General features: G+C 41.8%; 1 protein-coding gene across 1 annotated transcript in view; it reads left to right on the forward strand.

Annotated features, from left to right (window-relative positions):
- The window catches only part of ARHGAP26 (Rho GTPase activating protein 26), a 471565-nt gene that overhangs the window by 342410 nt on the left and 108923 nt on the right, over positions 1 to 20232 (forward strand). Inside the window, exon 19 of the mRNA XM_037739951.1 lies at positions 14059 to 14218. Coding sequence (XP_037595879.1) covers positions 14059 to 14218 — 160 coding nt within the window. The remainder of the gene's footprint in view (positions 1 to 14058; positions 14219 to 20232) is intronic.

A 20232-nucleotide genomic window follows, 5' to 3' on the forward strand; every position in this document is an offset into this window, starting at 1 on the left:
TAGGCTGCACTCTTTGATTAATAAATGGGCTTAGCTCACTAGTCTCTTCCCTTGAGAGGCCTTCCTGGCCTACCTAAGTTGATCCTCTTCACCAGGTTTTGTCATATACCTCTGTTGATTTCTTCATGGCACTTTTGCAGTCTGACATTTTTCCTGATGTATCTGTGTGTTATCCGCCATCCCAGTTGGAATGAAAGCAAGGATCTTGTCAGTCTGGTTCACTGCTGTATCGCAGTGCCCAGAAGGGTTCATAGTATGTCATAGGTGTTCAGTCAGTATTGGGTATGAGCATACTTGGTGTTTTTGGGAACAGACAGCAGGCCAGGATAGATGAAGCTCTGTGAGTAAGAGCATGGTGGTATGACATGAGGTTTGGAGAGATAAGTAGGCAGGGGCTGGATCATAGAGGCCACTTGAAGCATTTGGATTTGCTCAAGGATCTGATATCCATTAAGTGGTTTTATCTCTGTAGATTTATACACTATCCATATTGGTCTGCTAAAGTCAGTTACTGGCAGCTTTTCTGCGGGAATTGTGCATCACTCTGTCCTTGAAGTGCCACTTTAGCCTATATTGTATTTCTCCTCCCTATCCCAGCTGCCATCAGCTTGGCCTTCTTCACCCACCTTTCCCATTGAGCCAGGCAAAACAAGATGACAGCAACTAAGGTGTTAGACTTTGATGCCTGCACAATAGAAAGCGTTTTAGAACTTTGTCATTAAACACTTTGACTTCCCCTTTGAAAAGTATCTAGTTGGGTTTGGACTTTGTGAATGACACTTGCTGAGAGAATGTACATGTTGGGTGGATCAGGGACCCAGATCTCAACTTCACTCTGAATCGTTTGCTGTCTCTGTTACCAGACGCGATATGCTCTTCTGTGCCTATTGGTATATTGGTTTCCTCACCTTGGATCCCTGGTTTCTGTTATCGGCACTCACCGTATTTTAAAATTTGCTTCATGGCAGCAGAATTCAATGAGTTTCCAGCTTTGTGCCACCTTTGAGGAAGATAAATCAGGTTTTGCTTTTTTGCTTTGCATGTGTTGAAGTAAGAACTTTATTGGCATAATTCCCTGACAAATCTATTTTTGTGATTAAGGCAATAAATATAACAGACGGGTTTGTGTGTTCACTCTTACCCTCACATGTATCACTATATATAAACACTGTTATTTTGTATGGATGAATGAATAAGAGGAACTGTTGTTTCCCTTAGGCTTGAACTTACATTGAAATTTTAGGAGACAAAGAATTAGTGCAGCAAGGAGCTTGGAGGTCTTGCCACAGAGCTGCAGGAGGAGTGGGATATTAAGGTGTGATCCATTCAGATTGTTTCTAACTTTTATGGATTGTGAAGATTTTTATTCTTTTTTTAGTGGATTCTATTCATTAGCATTAGACATGTAAACATATGTAATGTTGATGTACTATACCAGCAATCTTCATGGATGTTAGAGACCTAGGATGTTTTTCACCTTTTAATGTTAGTATAAATTGACCTTCAGAACTTTTCCATGGGGTCTCAGCTCTTGTACATGAAGAGCATACCACACATTACTGTTGTTGTTTTTTTTTCTCTCTCTCTTCTAATCAAATATCCAAACATAATCTAAAAGTACCATGGCAGGACATGCAAGTTTGTCAATTCCAGTCACATTGGTAGATTGGCCCTTGAAATAGAGCTAACATTTTCAACTTCAGCCTCCCAATTTTTTTTTTCAGCCTCATGGCAGGGAATGTCATTTTCTGTTTGCTTTTTGGGGTGAAAGTATATTCCATTTCAAAAATATGCCAGTCACATGGGTTATTCCCCTCATTAAAAAAAATCCCCACAAAAGGAGATAGGTTACCCAGTGTGTATTTTGTGAGTGTCTCCTCTCCTATCAATCTGCCCATCTCTCTGTAACATTTCCCATGAATCCATCTGTGGATCTGGAAGCTTGATCTTCCCAGAAAGGATTATGATCATGTCCATAGAAGCTGCAATGAGATTATATCTCATGGGAAGTGACAAGCTCCCAGCACTGGGTCCCAGAGCCACTGTTCCTGTTGGAGCTAATCCACATGGCTGAGGGCCAATCCCTCAACCTTTGATTTAGCTCCTTTTGTCGCTGTCCTTTCATCTGTAAAATGGCGCTAGTAATGTGGATCTGGTTTCAGAAGACTGCTATTTATTTTAACGAATGAAAGATTGTCACGATGGTGAAATTCAATGGACTCTACAAATGTTAATATTGGCGCTGTTCATGGGTGGCTGTGAGCTGGGTAGCAGGTAACTTGCACCTAGAAGCTCTTACTTGCTCTAGGCCCCCAGTTCAGGTTTGGCTAAGCCTTCTGTTCTTCCACCAGGCTTCCCAGTAGAGTCTCCAGCCAAGAGGAAAATTTTCCTCCAGTCTCTGACCAAGAGGAAAATGGGAAACAACTGCAGAAACCTATGAGGTTAACACAGATACAGGCACAAAGGCACAGGGCCTGATACATTTTAATTAAATATGAACAGTACTGTTATCTGGTTTGTACACATCTTGAATTCTCTTACTGGGTTTTATGCTAGCTTATAAAGTTCTTAACTCTCTTTTTGTTTTTTGTTTGTTTTAGTTTTTAGGGTTTTTTTAGGCAGCGTCTTGCTCTCATCCAGGCTGGAGTGCAGTGATGCCATCTCGGAACCTCCATCTCCTGGGTTCTAGCCATTCTCATGCCTTAGCTGGCTGAGTGCCTGTAACTACAGGCATGCCACCACAACTGGCTAATTTTTGTATTTTTAGTAGAGATAAGATTTTGCTATGTTGGCCAGGCTGGCCTCAAACTCCTGGCCTCAAGTGATCTGCCCACCTGAGCCTCCTAAAATGCTAGGATTACAGGCGTAAGCCACCACACCTGGCCATATCTTTCTCTCTTTGAATGTTAAGCAAACTATGGCATTTGAGCATTTAAGTGTTAGCTGAGACCTTTCTGAGTCTACAGAGGGGATAGCTAACATTATGTTACCCCTCTGACCAGAATTTTCTAATTGCTTTTTATCACACTCAGTGAAGAACACAGCTTTTACAGTGGCCTGCAAAGTTTGCCAGGATTTGCACCTCAAGTCCATTACCTCTCTGACTTTTCCTGATACTTGCCCCCTTGCTCTCTGGGCTCCAGGTACTAGATGTTGCCAGCATACCACACAGCTACTTGTCCTGAGGTGCTTGCACCTGCTGTTTCCTCTGCGTGTAGCTCTCTTCCCAGATGTCCTCAGGCTTGCTTCCTTACCTCCTTCAGCTGGTCAACACATGCTTTCTCCATGAGACTTCCCTGACCACCCGTCTAAAGCTACAAAGATTTCCTCTATACTCTCCATCTCTTTCATGCTGGCTGTTTCACCATAGCACCATATATTTTCTTTGCTTATAGTCTGTCCGACTCCAAAAGAATGTAAGCTTCTCTAGGGCAGGAAATTGGAGGCATCTGTCTTGTTCAACACTGTTTCTCCAGCACTTAAAGCAGTCCCTCGCACACAATGGGTGCTAAAAAATAGTTGGTAGTTGAAAAATAGATGTAGCAGTTTCGGCCTCTGTGCTAGGTCACCTTGTACTTTCTTCCTTGGGTAGAAAGTCCCAAAGCAATGTCTCTGTGGCTTGCCTGACTTTAGGACAATGTTAGCTTATAGGTGGTAGTTTGGGTGGTTGCAGGAAATGTCACCAACAACAGGAACCAGCATTTGCAGCACTTGGTAACACCAGACTGGCATACACAGGTGCAGCTTTTACACCTCCTCTATTTACCCTGTGGCATCTTTTTCTAGATTTGAGAACTAATCAATAAATCTGTGATCATGAATGTGAAAGCATTTTATGAACTATCAAATGCTTTGCAAATGTTAATTACATTGGACTTTAGAATGGATTGTTATGTAATTTGAAATAAGTAATTTTCCAGGAAGAAAGGCTTTCTGAGTCAGCTTCTCTGCAGGTCTTTTTATATGTGAATGCTGCTCTTCCCCATCTGTGCCGGGTGGACTGGGACCAAGAACACAGCTACTAGCTGAAGCCTAAACTGTCCAGGATGAGATAGGTGAAAGCTAATCAGTTAAGCCCTGGATCTAAGGAATGTGTTTTCCCTGTGCAGAAGCCTTCTCAAATACCAGGTAGCTGAGACAAATGTAGGGCAAATAAAATGTAGGTTGGCTTGTTTAAAAGACTAATTTAGGAAAACTAGGCAGCTTACAGCAAAAGTATCATTCTTGTTGTTAATGAAATCTGGCCCGTTCCAGGGGGGTTCTAGTAATTCCCATGACCCAGATTAGTTTATTTACCAATAGAAAAGCTTAGGGATTTTATATTGTTAGTGGACATAGATGAACCTAATATTCTTGTTTGCTTAAAATTATCCTTGTAAAAATAATCAGGTTCTTTTGCCCTATGATCTCCTTAAGGTCAGGCTGTATGGAAAAGAAGAAAAGCAAATGAGATAAAATGGCAGGATATATATTGTCCGTCTGTGTCTGTCTGTCTGTCTGTCTGTCTGCCTGCCTGCCTGCCTGCCTGCCTGCCTGCCTGTCTGTCTGTCTGTCTTTCTCTCTGTCTCTCTGCCTAAATGCTCTCATAGTAGAGCATTTAAGAGCAATACCTTTGAAATCAGACTGTAGACTTTTTGGTCTCAAATTCTAGATATGTGACCCTAGACAGATTTCTGAATTTGTGTGAGCCCCAGCCTCTCCCTTTGGGATAGTGATGGAATTACCCTCCTAGGGTTACTTTTAACATCACATGAGATAATTGATGGAGTGGTTATCCCTGGCTCACAGTAAGTGCTTAGTTAATGTTAGTTGCTGTTACTGTTGGTGGAAATCCTAGTAATAATCAAAGACAGGCAGGAAATAAAGGAATTTCAGAAATGGATAAAGAAAAGGAGAGATGGGAGACACTGCCCTAGAGGGCTATTAAATGTACTGAAGGGGTCCTGGTATAGTAGTGTGAGCTCATGCAATATTATACAATGCATATTAGGTAATGCGTGTAATAATTATTATACCTTGTAAATATTTTATGGCTGTTATACCTTCTAGATTAGTGTGGCCAAGGAGAGATGCCCGGTGCGTTACATGCTGTCTGTGTCAGGTTGAACTGCTGTGGCCAGCTGCACCCCCCACTGCCCCCGGAGTGGCAAACGCTCTAGGACAGCAGTAGGTGACATATTTAACCCAGGCACCTAGTGCAGCTGAGCCTTGACACACTTAGAAGAAGGTGGCCTCCCAAAGCATCCACGTGTTCCTTTGTTCTCCCCTCAACAATGATATGCAAACTACTAGGCACTGGTGTGTGGCAGTGAGGGAGGCTGATGACATCCCTGTCCTCTTGAAGCTCTGCTAAATAGGGGAGACAGAAAATGCCAATTCCATAAATGGCGATATATTTATAATTCAATAAGTACCAGGGAGGAGAATTGAAGAATTAGAATTGTAGTAAAGGACCTGACCTAGAGTGCGTGTCCAGGTAGACCACTATGCGGAAGAGTGGTAAGAAAGACAGGGCCAAGTAAAGAGGGAGAGGGAGCTACAGAGTGACCTGGGAATGGGGATCAGCATTAGGAAGGAAGGAACTGAGGCCTAAAGAGAATTCTAACTCAGAGGTGAGAGAGTACAGGGGACAGGGTAAAGGAGGGTCTTGAGAGGTCAGCTGGATTGTGTAGGCACTTTGCCAAGGGTTTACTAAAAAAAATGTTGTTGTTGTTGTTGTGAAATACATATAATGTAAACTTTACCACCTTGACTGTTTTTAAGTGCAGTCACCACACCATCATCCAGCTCCTTAACTAATCTTGTAAAACTGAAACTCGGTATCCATTAAGCAAAAGCTCCCCATTCCCCTTTCATCCAGTCCCTGGCACCCACCATTCTACTTTTCAATTCTGTAAATTTGACTACTCTAAGTACCTTATATCAGTAGAATCATAAACATTTGTCTGTCTCTGACTGGTTTATTTCACCTAACACAAATGTCCCCAAGATTCATCCATGTCATAATATATGCCAGAATTTTCTTGATCTTTAAGGCTGAATAATATTCTATAGTTTGCATGTAACACATTTTGCTTCTCCGTTCATCCATCAGTAGACATTTGGGTTGCTTCTGCATTTTAACTACTGTGAATAATACTGCAGTAAAAGTGGGTATACAAATAATTCTTTGAGACCCCACTTACAGTTATTTTACGCATATACACAGAGGTGGAATTGCTGGATCATGTGGTAACTCTGAGTATAATTTTTTGAGGAGCTACCATACTGGATGCTAAAGAGTTTCAACTTGAAATTTAAAACAGATCAGAAGCCTTTGGTAGATTTTAAATAGGGAATGGAGTTGAATTAGAGAAGATGAGTGTACATAGAGCTAGTTACACACTCAGATTTTAGAATAACTCTGTGTTAGATTGCAAGCTATATGAAAAGATGTGACTTTTTTATTAATTCCCCCAAATCCCCTTTCCTTTTCTTTAAACAATTGTCAATACCAAGTGGGCCTCTGTTGGTGGGGGTTAAAGTGAACCTAAGTAATACTGAGCAGCACTTACCATCTCAGCAGTCTTGTTTACCCAACTGAAATGTAGCTTATGTTTCCCCAGAAGCAGAGAACACTGCTAGTTATTCACTGAACTTTGACATCCTTGAATGAAAGCAGTACAGCGTGGATGAATACAAGTATGGCCATAATTATGTCTTTTTTGGACTACAGACCCCTTTTGCCTGTTTTTCCCTCCTTTTTTTTTTCCTTTTAATTTCTCCTTCTCTCTCAATCTTGTAGTGTTCACTCTTTAGTTATTAGGAACCAGCTCTCTGACTGTGCCAGCCAGCTGTAAATGGAATGTCATCATATTTGAGGGATAGTTCATCATTTTCATGATTTTGTCAAGTGTGCAGCCATTTTCCGTTGCAAGAAGGAGGAAGAAACAGTGTTTAGTCCAGCGTTACTCCCATAGCCATAAATGCTCTCTTTCTCTTTTTTTTCTTCTTCCAGTTTAGTAATTTGTGAGGTGAATGAGGGAGAGGTCCTCTTTTTTCTACTATAACCACTGATTTTTCCTCCCCAGTAGCTTTATTTCTGGTTGAATTTTCTGAGGAAGAAGGATGCCTTTTTAGCGTAGGTTGAACTTGCCCTGGTGGCGTGGGAGCAGGAGAGAGCTGGGATTGGGAGTATGGGCTCTGCAGACTTCATTCCTCTCCTGGCTTTGCCCTTCATTAGCTCTGTGACCTTGGGCCAATTACTTAACTTCTCAGTGCTTCTCTTTCCTCATTTGTAAAGTGGTAGTGATGGTGGGTACCTGCCTGCCTCAAAGGGTTCTCCCCTTAAGGAGATACTGTGTAGAAGTACCCACCATAGGAGACACTGTGTAGATATACCCACCATAAGCACTCAATTAATTACTCAAAGCTTCCTGACTGTCTTCTCACTAAATAACCATTCCCAGGAAGATGTTAAATGTGGTTGATTAGCCAGGCCTCAGTCAGTACAGAGAATGATTTATCTGACACCCTTATTCTGGTGCCCCTACTGGGGCAGTGCAGCAAGCTGTGTTCATGGTTCTAATGGGTGCTCTCAGCAGAGGCCCCCTCAGCGCTGCTGGAGTAGCCCTGCCTCACCGAGTCCAGATAGTATCCAGGCAACACACAGTCTGACTTGGTAGAAAACATGCAATGAGTGGTAGTGGGGATTCCCCCCACCATCCCCTGTTATATACAAAGGACGGATTTAAGGCTGGCGAAAAGAACCAAATTAACAACCCTGGAAACTAAACTTATCTGGTTAGCCACAAAAAAGTGTTGTTCCAGCAGCTTCATTTCCAGCGAATCCTCTTCAGCTCTAGAGCTTGGAGCTTCCCTGAAAGGGCAGTAGAGAGGGGTGATACTGACTGCAGCCTATACCCACTTCCTTGCCTATAGTACTTTCAGAATTGGTCACCTCAGGCCTACCCCAGCATCTGCCTGTGTTCTGCAGAAGATGCACTCCAAGGTTTTGATTCAGCCCATGGTCCAAAGGCATTTGTGAATGGGGAGAGCAGCTGGTGTAGAAACATCCCATGGGGTTGACTGTGACATATCTCTTAGAGGAGAGAGCTTGGTATGGCCTCCAGTGGTCAGTGGAGTGCTCAGAGCTGAGCTTTGTAGGGTGGTGGGCTTTGTATGTTGGGGAAGAACTTGCCAGACAGGCTAGGGGCATGATGTTGTTGGTGTCATGAAGACAGAGTAAGTTTGGTGGCCTTGCTTTGGCTTCATGTGAGGCTCTCAGCCTATTGTGCCAGAAGTGCTTATAGGGAAGTGATAGAAAATAAGTATGATGGCCAGGTGTGGTGGCTCATGCCTGTAATCCCAGCACTTTGGGAAGCTGAGGCAGATGGATCACCTGAGGTCAGGAGTTCAAGACCAGCCTGGCCAACATGGTGAAACTCCATCTCTTCTAAAAATAGAAAAATTAGCCAGGCATGGTGGTACACACCTGTAATCCCAGCTACTTGGGAGAGTAAGGTGGGAGAATTGCTTGAACCAGGGAGGTGGAGGTTGCAGTGAGCCAAGATTGTGCTACTGCTTTCCAGCCTGGGCGACAGAGCAAGACTCCATCTCAAGGAAAAAAAAAAAAAAGTATTATTATGTATTGAGGTTTTCTATAGATTCAAAGTGTTTCATACTTTTTTTACACAAAAGAATGAAAAGAGGAGAACTACAAATAGGGTACAGTAGTCTTTGAAATATAGGTGGAGAAGGTGAGACCTCTTGCCCCAGGCAGAAGCAGGCCACTGAGGTTCCTGGACAGGATACCAAGCGAAACTACCAACTAACAATGTGGCTTTAAATTAACACTTGCTGCTACTGCTACCACTTTCATCACCACTACCTCGACAGCCACCATGACAATAGCAGATGTCATTTATTAAGCCATTATTTCATGCCAAGGGATTTACTTAATCATACTTAATCAGCCTTCCAGGTTTACAAGCTACTAGCTGTGTATTAGTGCTCCCGTTTTATATATGAGGAAACAGGTTGAGAGAGGCCAGGTGACTTGCCTGCTGCCATCCAGCTGGTAATGTCTGTCTGACCCCAGCTACTGTGCTATGATCTCCCTTAGGCTTCATTGTCCAAATTTGCAAATTGGAGAGAGTACTTGCGCTTTATGCCTCTGTAGCAGTGTTTCTGAAATAGTAGTTCATGGCATATAAGTGGCTCATGAAAATAATTTATTGGACAAACATAGACTAGGATAGCATGGGAATAGAAAATATCAGAATGTATCATACTTACTATTCCTGAAAACTTTTGTTTCTGATATGGTGTGGGGATGTGTCTGTTTATGTATGTGTGTATTGCTTGATAAAATATACTTCCTACCTTGGGTCATTGTCAGAACGTTTGAGAGCTGCTATTACAGAGTTATTCTGAAGGTCAGATAAATGTAAAAAGTTGTTGTAGCTTGTTTAAAAAGTCTAAAACACTGTAAGCCTAATTCCAATTTAATATTGGAAGCTGAAGCAAACAAGTAGGAGATGGTGGATAAGTGGGATGGGCTGTTGTTCCGCCCATCCAATCCATGGTTCATTGCAAATCTGTGACTACATCGTATCCAGTGGCGCTGGTACTCTGCTTTGACATTCTTTGACATAACACTCTAGGCCTCAAGATGAAACCTATCTGCAAACCCTACAATAAGCTTATGTATCTTTAGAATACTTCAGGATCAGATGAAACCTATCTGCAAACCCCACAGTAAACTCATGTATTGTTGGAGTACTTTAGGACCAGTCTCGTATTTTAAAGTACTACTTAACACTTATAGAGCTCTGACTCTCATTTAAACTCCAGGAAAACGGATGTAATCCCTATGACAGCATGGGTGGTCTCTGCCTTACAGGCCCCAAAAGGATTGGCTACTGTCTATTCCCATCATAATGCTCCCTCTATCACCGTCCCCACCAACATCTTTATCTGAAAGTGATTTACTTCCTTCTGCCCGTCAAAGGATATCAGACCAAAACAGAATCTCCATCTATTTCCTTTTGAAGCAAAGGTGGCAGGAGGCCCCTCTGCCAAGGCCATTTTCATGGAACATGTGCTTTCCTCATTGGTTCTAGTTCATGAGGCAACTCCCTGCATCGTGGGGTACATATACCTACCAACCCCAACAACTGCCCTGAAGTCATGCCTCTCAGGAGATCCACTGCTTCTCATTGGATACAGCAGTTCTGATGATCCCAGAAGAAACTGGGTCTCTTCCAAGTGAATATCACATGCAGAACTGTTTCTCTGCAGCATCCAAATGATAGAATTGGCAGTTCTTTCAAAAGACACCACAGCAGAGCAGTCCACATGGACAGAGGGATTTGAAAGACATGTGTCAAAGACCTCTTCACTGCAGTATGTAGTGTGAAGGTAACTTCTCTGTGTGGATTTTAAGTCAAGACTCAACATGACATTCTGAGCTGTATGAGGAGGAGCTCAGACAGCTCAATTTAACAAAACAGCAGGTTCTCCATGTTTTATAGACCTTGCTAATGAATGAGTCCCATGGCCTCTGCTGGGCTGGCTCCCCAGTGCTCTGCCAGCCTATTTCCCACACACCTGTAAATTCATCCAGCTATAATAGATGGCTGGTGCCAGCAGAGGCTGAGGTCTAGGCCTTTCTGTCCGGGATACATAGAGATCTCAAGCCATTAATAATTCATCCTGGAGTAATGAACATAGCTGTACCAAGTTGCGAGCAGTAATAATCAAGTGACAGATCCATTTATTACTTCAGTGTGCCGAAAGATAATGGTCATTAATAATGAAAGGTGTAGCTCCCCCACCCCCGCCAAAAAAAGTTTTCTAAGACTTAGATCAATGTGTTTTTTAAGTTCTAAAATAACACGGATCATTAAAAGGGAAATGAATTATGCTGGGTAACCTCAAGCCTATTTATATTCAGAGTTGCCAATCCAAAATTGTTATACCTTTTTTCCAAATGCCTTTGAGCATTGGGGCCTGCAAATAGGAGTAATTATTACTCTTTAATTAAGTCAAAGAAATAGAACGTAGCTGGAGACTTTAAAAAGGGAGGTTGGGATAGTTGAGATACATTCTCTAAAAATCAACAATAATTTGTAGTTTTATGAGTAAATAGCTGGGTTGGGAATAATTGTTTTATTCCTACTCAGAAACTCCCCTCATCTTTTAACACTTCAGCGAATGCTCATTGTGCATCTCATGTGCCAAGCAGTGTGCTCAGCACTGGTACTACCAAATAAAACACCATACTTCCTCTTCTCAGGCCTGGGTAGGGATGACAGCGCAGTGTAATGAATGCAGGAGCAGGCCGACATCTCTGCCTTTGTTGGGAATAGAGGGTTGGAGAAAGGTGAGAGGAATGTACAGAAAGGACTGGGACCATTTGAGCTGAGCCTTGCATATTAACAGTTTGCCAAACGAACGAAGCAGCATAATAGCATTCCAGGCAGAGGAATGATATGGACAAAGGCAGAGAGGTATGGAAGTGGAATGAGAGTGAAAAGCGAATTAGTGTGATAATTACCATATTTCCCATGCATTATCACATTTAATCTGTATGACATTCACATGAAGTAGGTATGTTATTCACCCAGCCTCTCCTTTATTTAAAGATGAGGAACCCAGCACTTAGAAATATTGAGTTACTCTGCCCAGGGACCCAAGCTGTGAGGTAGCACAGAAAGGCTTAGTGGTGATTTGAGGAAAGGTATGCTGTTTTATAAGAGTTCAGACTTTGTATTAAAAACAGTCGGGCAGGCCAGGCACAGTGGCTCACGCCTATAATCTTACCATTTTGGGAGGCCAAGCTGGAAGGATCACTTGACACCGGGAGTTCAAGATCAGTCTAGGCAGCATAGCAAGACTGTCTCTACAAAAAAATTTAAAAACTAGCCAGGTGTGGCAATGCATGCCTGTAGTACCAGCTGCTCAGGAGTCTGAGACAGGAAGATCTCTTGAGCCCAGAAGTGTGAAGGTGCAGTGAACTATAATCATGCCACTGCACTCCAGCCTAGATGACAGAGAAAGATCTTGTTTGTTTAAAAAAAAAAAAAAAGAAGAAGAAGAAAGAAAAACAGTGGGGCCCACTAAAGGTTTATAGCCATCATTATCAGAACAATTAAACAATAAAAGCATTTGCTAAACACTAAATGGGGAGGTTTTAGCTGGAACTGCTGGTAGCAGGAAGGATAAAGCTGAAGTTAGAAGCTCTTGGGTCAGGAACCCTAGTTAGGAGGCTGTTGCTGTAGTCAGATGTAGTGTGGAGGAGCAGGACAGGGAAAAATGATCATCATCCAAACCATGTATTTTTATATTGGTCGACAATTTGAAGGTACTTTCATACAAAAATAGCTTGTTGATTCACTTGCACAAGGGACTTTTGTGACAAGAGGGCAAGTTTAATGACTTAGCTCTTTTGGGAGGGGAAGTATAAGGACATAGAATTCCCTTCCCACACAGAGGAGCTGATGTTGAAAGGAGTGATGTTAAAAGCAGTTTGTAAATATGCATACTTGATGATTGACTAAGGCACAGAACCAAAGTCTCTCCCCCTTGCCAGGTAAGAATTTGACCGTCTGCATTCACTTTTTCAGACTGGAAGCGTGACGTGATTCTGGGTAGAATGGAAAACTATAGGTAAAACCAGGAGACTCAGCAAGAACTAAGAAAATGTTAATGAAATATTCTTTATGGACCAGAGGCAGGCCACTCTCCCTGCTGCAGGTGTTGCTTGGCAGTCAAAAAGCAAATTATCTTTCTAGTTGGATGGCACCACAGTTAAAGTTTCATAGGTCTAACCATGCTCTGCCCACCGTTAGAGGAGAAAGTTAAACTCTTAGCCCTAAAGAAAATTATAGAAATGTACACATCTACTAATAAAATTGGTTGATGTAGTATTTTAATAAAGTCTCAGTTTAAAAACCAGCACTTAAGATCCAGAAAATCTCTTTTCTTTAAAAAAAAAAAAAGAAAGAAAGAAAGAAAGAAAAAAAAGGTATACCAGAGAAACAGTACAGGCATTTATAGAATTGTGTGAAAAAATACTACATATAAATAGCACTAAATGCTAGGGAGGTAGGTGTGTGCAAACTGCCGATCTCTACCCAATTTCTCTCTGGTTTTGAGTTAGTAATGAATAGCTTCCTTCTTATAGCAGGTGATTTAGGGAAGCTCTTGGTATTTTCTCAACAAAACTAAATGGCATTAACTTTTAACTTATTTGTTGCCAGTAGATGATTTGTATGTTTTTACACATGGGGCCAGCAAGTGAACAATTGAGTTTCATAGCTAGGTCATGGTGGCCTGGGTATGGAGTTCAGATACATGTAGTTGTTTATTCAAAAATAAGCATACGTCTTTAGCAAATTACTCAGACCCAGCAGCTGTTGACCCTGTGTGTTTGTTAAAGTGACAATATAAACATAGCCATATAGATAAATATACACTAGTGCATTTATATTTCTGTTTGTGCCACATTTCACTTAATGTGAGCCACATATTTAATCTGGTGGGCCTTTAATACTTTAAAGGGCTGACTTTCCTTACTTGGTTTTAAATATCCAGATCTGCCCATTTTAAAAATTATGTCTATTTTGTGTTTATGTTTGCGAATGTATTAAAGCCATCAAGAGATTTTACATTTGCAGTAGAGAAAAATGCTAATGATTACAGTGGTTTAAGCAGCAGCCAAGTACATAAATTGCAATTAAGAGGGATTAGCAGTTACCTGGACTTGCAAAACAGGGATTCAGATGTTCAAAGGTTAGTAATTTGGCAGATAGCTGCTTTGGTTGGTTGGTTGTTTTAGGCAAAATGGAAATGATATAAGGAATGTCATATCCTGAAATAGGAAAATAGCCTGGATGCTGAAGATTTCTGAAATGTGGTAGATTTTCTGATTCCTGTGGCATCTGAGAATGTCCCAAGTTCTGGCTCCCACAGACGAGGAGTCTGTAGATAGGAAGATAGGAAGGGTACAGAGTGGTTGGTATCTCTGTGTACACAATTTCTCTCATTGGTACCTTTTCTTTTCCTTCCTCCCAGTGTTGCTAACAACCACAAGCAGAATTTGATGACGGTGGCAAACCTTGGCGTCGTGTTTGGACCCACTCTGCTGAGGCCTCAGGAAGAAACGGTAGCAGCCATTATGGACATCAAATTTCAGAACATTGTCATTGAGATCCTAATAGAAAACCATGAAAAGGTAATACAATACGTAATTGGTTACTTGCAGTGAAGAATGTACTTGGGGGGAAGCTGCATTGGAATTGACCTTCAGAGTTGACTCAGATTTCCATTGCTAATGGCCCTGACACTGACAGGATGATGGAGTTGCTGGTGGTGGTGGTGATGGTGGTGATGATAACACAAAGGTAGTGGCAAAGTGTCAACAGTGGTAGCTATGATGACAGCAGTGGTGGTTATGGGGTGGCAGTGGTGGGTAAAATTTATTGAGCCAGGAACTATGTTAAACACTTGATGTATATATTGTTATTTTATCCTCACAACAATTCAATGAAGGAGGTACTATTATGAACCTCGTTTTGATCACACTCTTTGCTCATTTCTTACTTGATTGTTGCCTTTTGAATTTAGGAGTTTTTTAAATTTTAGAGATATTAAACTGTCTTCATTTGTGTTGCAAATATTTTTATTTGTAGTTTGTCTTTCAGTTTTATCAATAGTGTTGTATTTTTTATACAGTTTGTGGTGTGTGTTTTTATGGTCTATCTTTTCTTTTGGGTAATCGGGTTTCCTAGTCTTTCTTTTGAAGGTTTTTCCCATCCCACATTTAAAGAATGTTAACACAGAACCGCCATTATAAAACTGGGGAGGGGACAGTTTTAGTCCCCTAGAGCGTCAGTCCCCTTACCCACTTCATTGCTGTTACGAGCAAATCCCTGTGAAGTTCCTCAGAACTTGTGTGGGGTTCCCTAAAGCACCATTTAGCAGCAACATATCTGGGATCTAATAAAAAATGCTGTTCCTCTTAAATAAAAACTTTTGCCTAGAATGGCAATTAATCATGCACAATAAATTCAGAGTGACCACGCCTTACCACCTACAGTGATATTGTTGTAATGTAAGCCACCACTACCTCTTGTCTGACTTTTTACAAGAGCCTCCTAATTTGTTTCCTTTCTTCCACCCTTGGCCTGTCAATTCTGGTATCAGCCACCAGAATGAGATTTTTTTTTTAATGTTAAGTCAGATAGTATCAGTTGTCTGCTAAGAACTATCCAGTGGCTTCCCATTTCATACGTTCGCCCATGTAGTCTCTGTCCTCTGACTGTTATTACCTGATCTCATCTCCTGCATCTCTCCTGTAACCATCTGGTTTCTGCCTTGCTGTTTCCTGGACATGACAGGCACATTCCTACTTCCAGGTCTTCATAGTTGCTGTTCCCAGTGGCTGGAACACTGTTCTTCCATAAAACCACATGGCCTGTTTCCTCACTCCCTTCAGGTGTACTAAGTGAAGTCTACCCAGATCTCCCCGTTTAAAATTGTAATCCCAACTTCCAGCATTCCCTTTTCCTTTTCTCCTGCTTTGTCTATTTTCATATATCAAAAGACAAAATCACAACAAGCTTAATTTAAAGATCTTAATTCACTTTTATTTGCGATTCCAGAATTGGGCAATGCCTCATTCTGTAAAATAGAATGAGTGTTCCAGTGAGCTGAGCAGAGGTTGGCTTTAGACAGAAAAGGGCTAAAGAAGAGAACAAAAAGGAGATTAATTGTTTTAAAGTTACTTTCCTTGTGAAAGTTAAAGCAGAGGGGACTTCTTTATGTGCTGACTAAAACTGGGCTGTTTGGGGATTTGGCTGTTATCTCTCTCGTCATTTCTTGGAAGCTCAGACAAACAACTTATTTCTGCCCTCATGGTATCGAACCTCAGCAGGAGTGACTGCATTTTGGTTTGGTCTGTGGAGCCTAGCGCAGGAGCCCATAGGACTTCCCAAATTAGAGCATGTAATATAATTTACTTACTGATTAGATCTGTTGCTTTTCTCACCTCTCTAAGCATGTATGCTTCATGAAAGCAGGGACATTGTGTTTTGTTCCTCAGCAGGCACTAGTACATTGATTTTGGGTGAATGTGGCAGCCAGCCTCCAACAGGGCTCCCATTGACCCTGCCCACCAGTGTTCATTCTCTTGTGTAGCGCCATCCACTTCTGAATAGAGCTAGCCTATGTGATCAATAGAATATTGCCCAAGTCACGGTATTTGACTTCTGAGAACAGCACCATGTTCATTACTCTGAGAAGGTAAACCTGCTTCTTCATAGGGTTTGTCTTTTGTTGACAAATAAGCCAGCTTCATTCCTTTTTCAGTGCAGCTTCAGGCCTAGCCTGATATAAAGCAAAGAGATGCTGCCTCAGTCTTCTCTGGAAGTTTATGGTGTTCACCTCACAGCAATTCGAAGAATTCGTGGCTGTGCTCTGGCCTCTGGCTTTCCAGAGATAACACTTTGTCTAAATTCCCTGCCAATAGAACTTATCCTTTGCCATCAGATCCAGAGCAATTTTATGTCTTCAGAAGGATGCTGTCAGAAACTTATTCTTTAAAATCTACAATGTTGGCCAGGCATGGTGGTTCACACCTTTAATCCCAGTGTTTGGGGAGGCTAATGTGAGAGGAAACATTTGAGGCCAAGACTTTGAGATCAGCCTGGGCAAAATAGCAAGACCCCCATCTCTACAAAAAATAAAAATGGACCAGGTGCGTTGGCTGAAGGCTGTAATCCCAGCACTTTGGAAGGCTGAGGTGGGCAGATCACGAGGGCAGGAGATTGAGACCATGTTGGCCAACATGGTGAAACCCTGTCTCTACTAAAAATACAAAAATTAGCTGAGCATGGTGGCATGTGCCTGTAATCCCAGCTACTTGAGAGACTGAGGCAGGAGAATCACTTGAACCAGGGAGTTGGAGGTTGCAGTGAGCTGAGATGGCATCATTGCACTCCAGCCTGGCAACAGAGCGAGACTCTGTCTCAAATAAATAAATAAATAAATAAAAATGAAAAATCAGCTGGATGTGGTGGCACATAGCCATGGGAGGCTGAGGTGGGAGGATCACTTAAGCTTAGGAGTTCAAGGCTATAGTGAGCTATGATTGCACCACTGCATTCCAGCCTGGGTGACAGTGAGATCTTGCATCTAAAATACATAAATAAAATGTTTTAAAATCTAAAGTTTCATAGTATTTAAGGTCTTAGTTAATATTTACCAAGCATTTCCTTAGACTTGGCTTTAACTTTCTGTAATAGAAACACACACACACGTACCTAGGAGTAACTATTCTTCTGTCCAGTCTTTAGTGTGAAAAGTTAGACAAAATCCTGAAACCCCACTTGAAGAAGTACTTTCCAGCAGCACCTTTTCATGTGTTAGTGTATACCCTCTTGGTTGAAACAAGCCCTACTACAGAGCTGAAGTGTATATCCCCCATAGCGACTGGCATAGTATTCTCTCATGTTGTTAACATTTTACATAAGGTATTTACTTTGTGCTTCAGAATAATCATTAGGAGGGCTCTAGGAGTAAATAGAACATGTGCTGAAAAAAAGGGGTGGAAACCCAGGCATCTAGCTGTTGGAGCCCCTCCATAGATAGAGAGACAGAGAGAGCCATAAGATGCCTGCTTTAATTTTCTATTGCTACATAGCAAATCATCTCCAAACCTAGTCACTTAAAATAGCAATTATTTTATTACTTGATTCTGTGAGTCAGAAATTTGGGAAGTGCTCATGTGTGCCCCTTGTGGTATCAGCTGGGGTGGTTTGCCTGGGACTGACAGGTCCAAGGTGGCCTCACTCCACACAGCTGGGACTTTGGTACCAGCTGTTGACCAGAATGCCTTGATCCTCCTCCACAAGGCCTCTGTCTCTGCAAGGTGCTCTCCCATCATTCAGGAGTCCAGCCCCAACTTCCAAGAGAGCAAGCACAGAAGCAGCAAGGGCTGTTAAGGCTTAGGCCTGGAGCAAAGTATGATTTCTGTCACCTTCTGTTGGCCGAAGCAAGTCCAGCCGGATTCAAGGCTAGGAGCGCTAGATGCCACCTCTAGGTTGAGGAGCAGTGTGTGCACACAGGCGTGGGAGGATTGTTGACCGTTATCTTTGCAGGGGATCTACAGTACCTGGAAAGTTTGTATTTAGTTCCCTTTAGGAATGACTCTGCTTTCTTATCAGTGGCTTGTGCTGAGCATGTGTAGCAACCCAGTGTTGTTATGGTGAGTACTTCTCTGCCTCCTCTCTGCATTGTCGTTTTTCATACAACCAGGGTCATCAGGCATCTGGTGCTAGTAACAATTTCAGCCCTTAAATCCCCTTTGTGAACCTCGGTATGAAGAATCAAATCATAAATATCTAAAACTGGAAAAACATTTTTAAGATTGGCATTAAAGAAAAAGGAAAGAGAGGTGGGTAATTCAGTTTCTTTAACCTGATAAAACACCTCTTTTTCAATAGAAGGTAAGAGGCCTCTGTGTTCTAACTGGCTAAGGCATAAAGAGAGAGTCTTTTCTCTCTTTGCCTACCTGTCTTTCTCTTGTTTTCCAAGGGTTAACACTAGACATTCAGCCAAAGGGTTAACAGTGAACATGATCTCCTTTATTTTGTCACTCACATCTACATACCCTCAAGATAGTACCTGCAAGTCTAGAAACACCCCCTCACCCCAACCCAGAGAATCCATCTACATCTCATTCCTGGGAGCCGTAGTGATGTGTTTCACACACAGCTCGAGTTTGGTCAGAGAGAGCACACTAACCACCTGCTTACCCTGTCACAATGGTCCAGAACTTCTGTCCCCCACCTCTCCCACAGACCCGGGAGGGAAGCAGTGTTTGGTACAATTCTGGGAAATAAACATCCTAGATTAAGAGGAGACAGATAGGAAACAGCTAGAAGATATAGTATTATGTTTGGGGGCTCATGGAAATTTTTCTTTTCCTGTGTTGGTAATACATACTGATTATTTACTCATTATTGAATCTTTTAAATGAACACAGTCTAGAAATAATGATGATGACAGTAATAGCTTACTTTTACTTACAGCTTAGTGTATACAAGATATTGTGCTCAGCAACCCTATAAGGTTAATATTTTTAGCTCTGTTTATAAGCCTGAAGTGCAGGACACTTTAAGAAGCAGCTGGTTAGGAGAAGAACAGGGGTTGAACTTAGTACCACTCTCAGAACCCAAACTATTGAAATCTACTCTAGTTAATCTCTGTTCAATGCAGTAAACATTTGTTGAATATCTACCATTGGCCAAAGATAAGTAAAATAGGTCCTTCATTTTTCAAGGCACTCCCATTTTATCAGGATTTAACTAACTATAATACAATGTGCTCAATGACCTCCAGAAAGATGAATAAAGTGTTATGGTATCACCGAGGAGAAATAATTTAATTCTACTGGCATTGGGCTCTGACAGATTAATAGGAGTTTTCTGGGCAGAGAGAGAGTAAAGATAGGAGGGACAGTCACTCAGAGGAGCAGCATTAATCAAGTTGTTTGTATTAAAATGACGTGGTCGTGAAAGACGGTGGGTTGTCAGGAAGTGGTGGGCGATGATGCCAGCGAAATGGATTCTGCCCATTTCCCATGGAAGCCATAGGAAAAGGTTTGAACTGACACCTGAAAACTGGGAGCTCTCAGAGGTTTCCAAGTAGAGGCTAAAATGGTTATGTCAGAACTTTAGAAAGACATCCCTGGAAGCTGAACCAAATAGTACCTTGATTGCTGACGTCAAAATCACACATTACATAAATAACAACACAATAGCGTTAACCATACTATTCTAAACTTGCAGCTCAGATAGTGTCACCTTTGATGTATAGCCTTTGCTTAGAGGGTAGAGAGAGATTCTTAATTTGTTTCTTTTTGCCTGACTTCCTAAGGGGAAATGCTAGCTCATAGCATCATTTCCCATCAATGACTCCATACCCTGGACTCTCCTTGAGTTACATGAGAACTAAAGAGTAGATTTGATGGTGTAGTTCTTTTTACTTACAGTCAAGTTTCAGAGTTGAAAGCTCAGATGGCAAAGATTTTGGCTCTTCCCACGCTGTTAAGGTAGCAGTCAGTTATGCAAAATTACCATTTCCGTATGAACGGAATCTTTTCCCCGAACTTACACCTTATCACACTGAGTCTTAAAACATAAAGTAGGTAAAAACTGAAGGTTAGGGTAAAAGCAACCAATATTT

The sequence above is a fragment of the Cebus imitator genome, unplaced genomic scaffold (genome assembly GCF_001604975.1).
Source record: "Cebus imitator isolate Cc_AM_T3 unplaced genomic scaffold, Cebus_imitator-1.0 Scaffold76, whole genome shotgun sequence".
Taxonomy (NCBI): Eukaryota; Metazoa; Chordata; class Mammalia; order Primates; family Cebidae; genus Cebus; species Cebus imitator.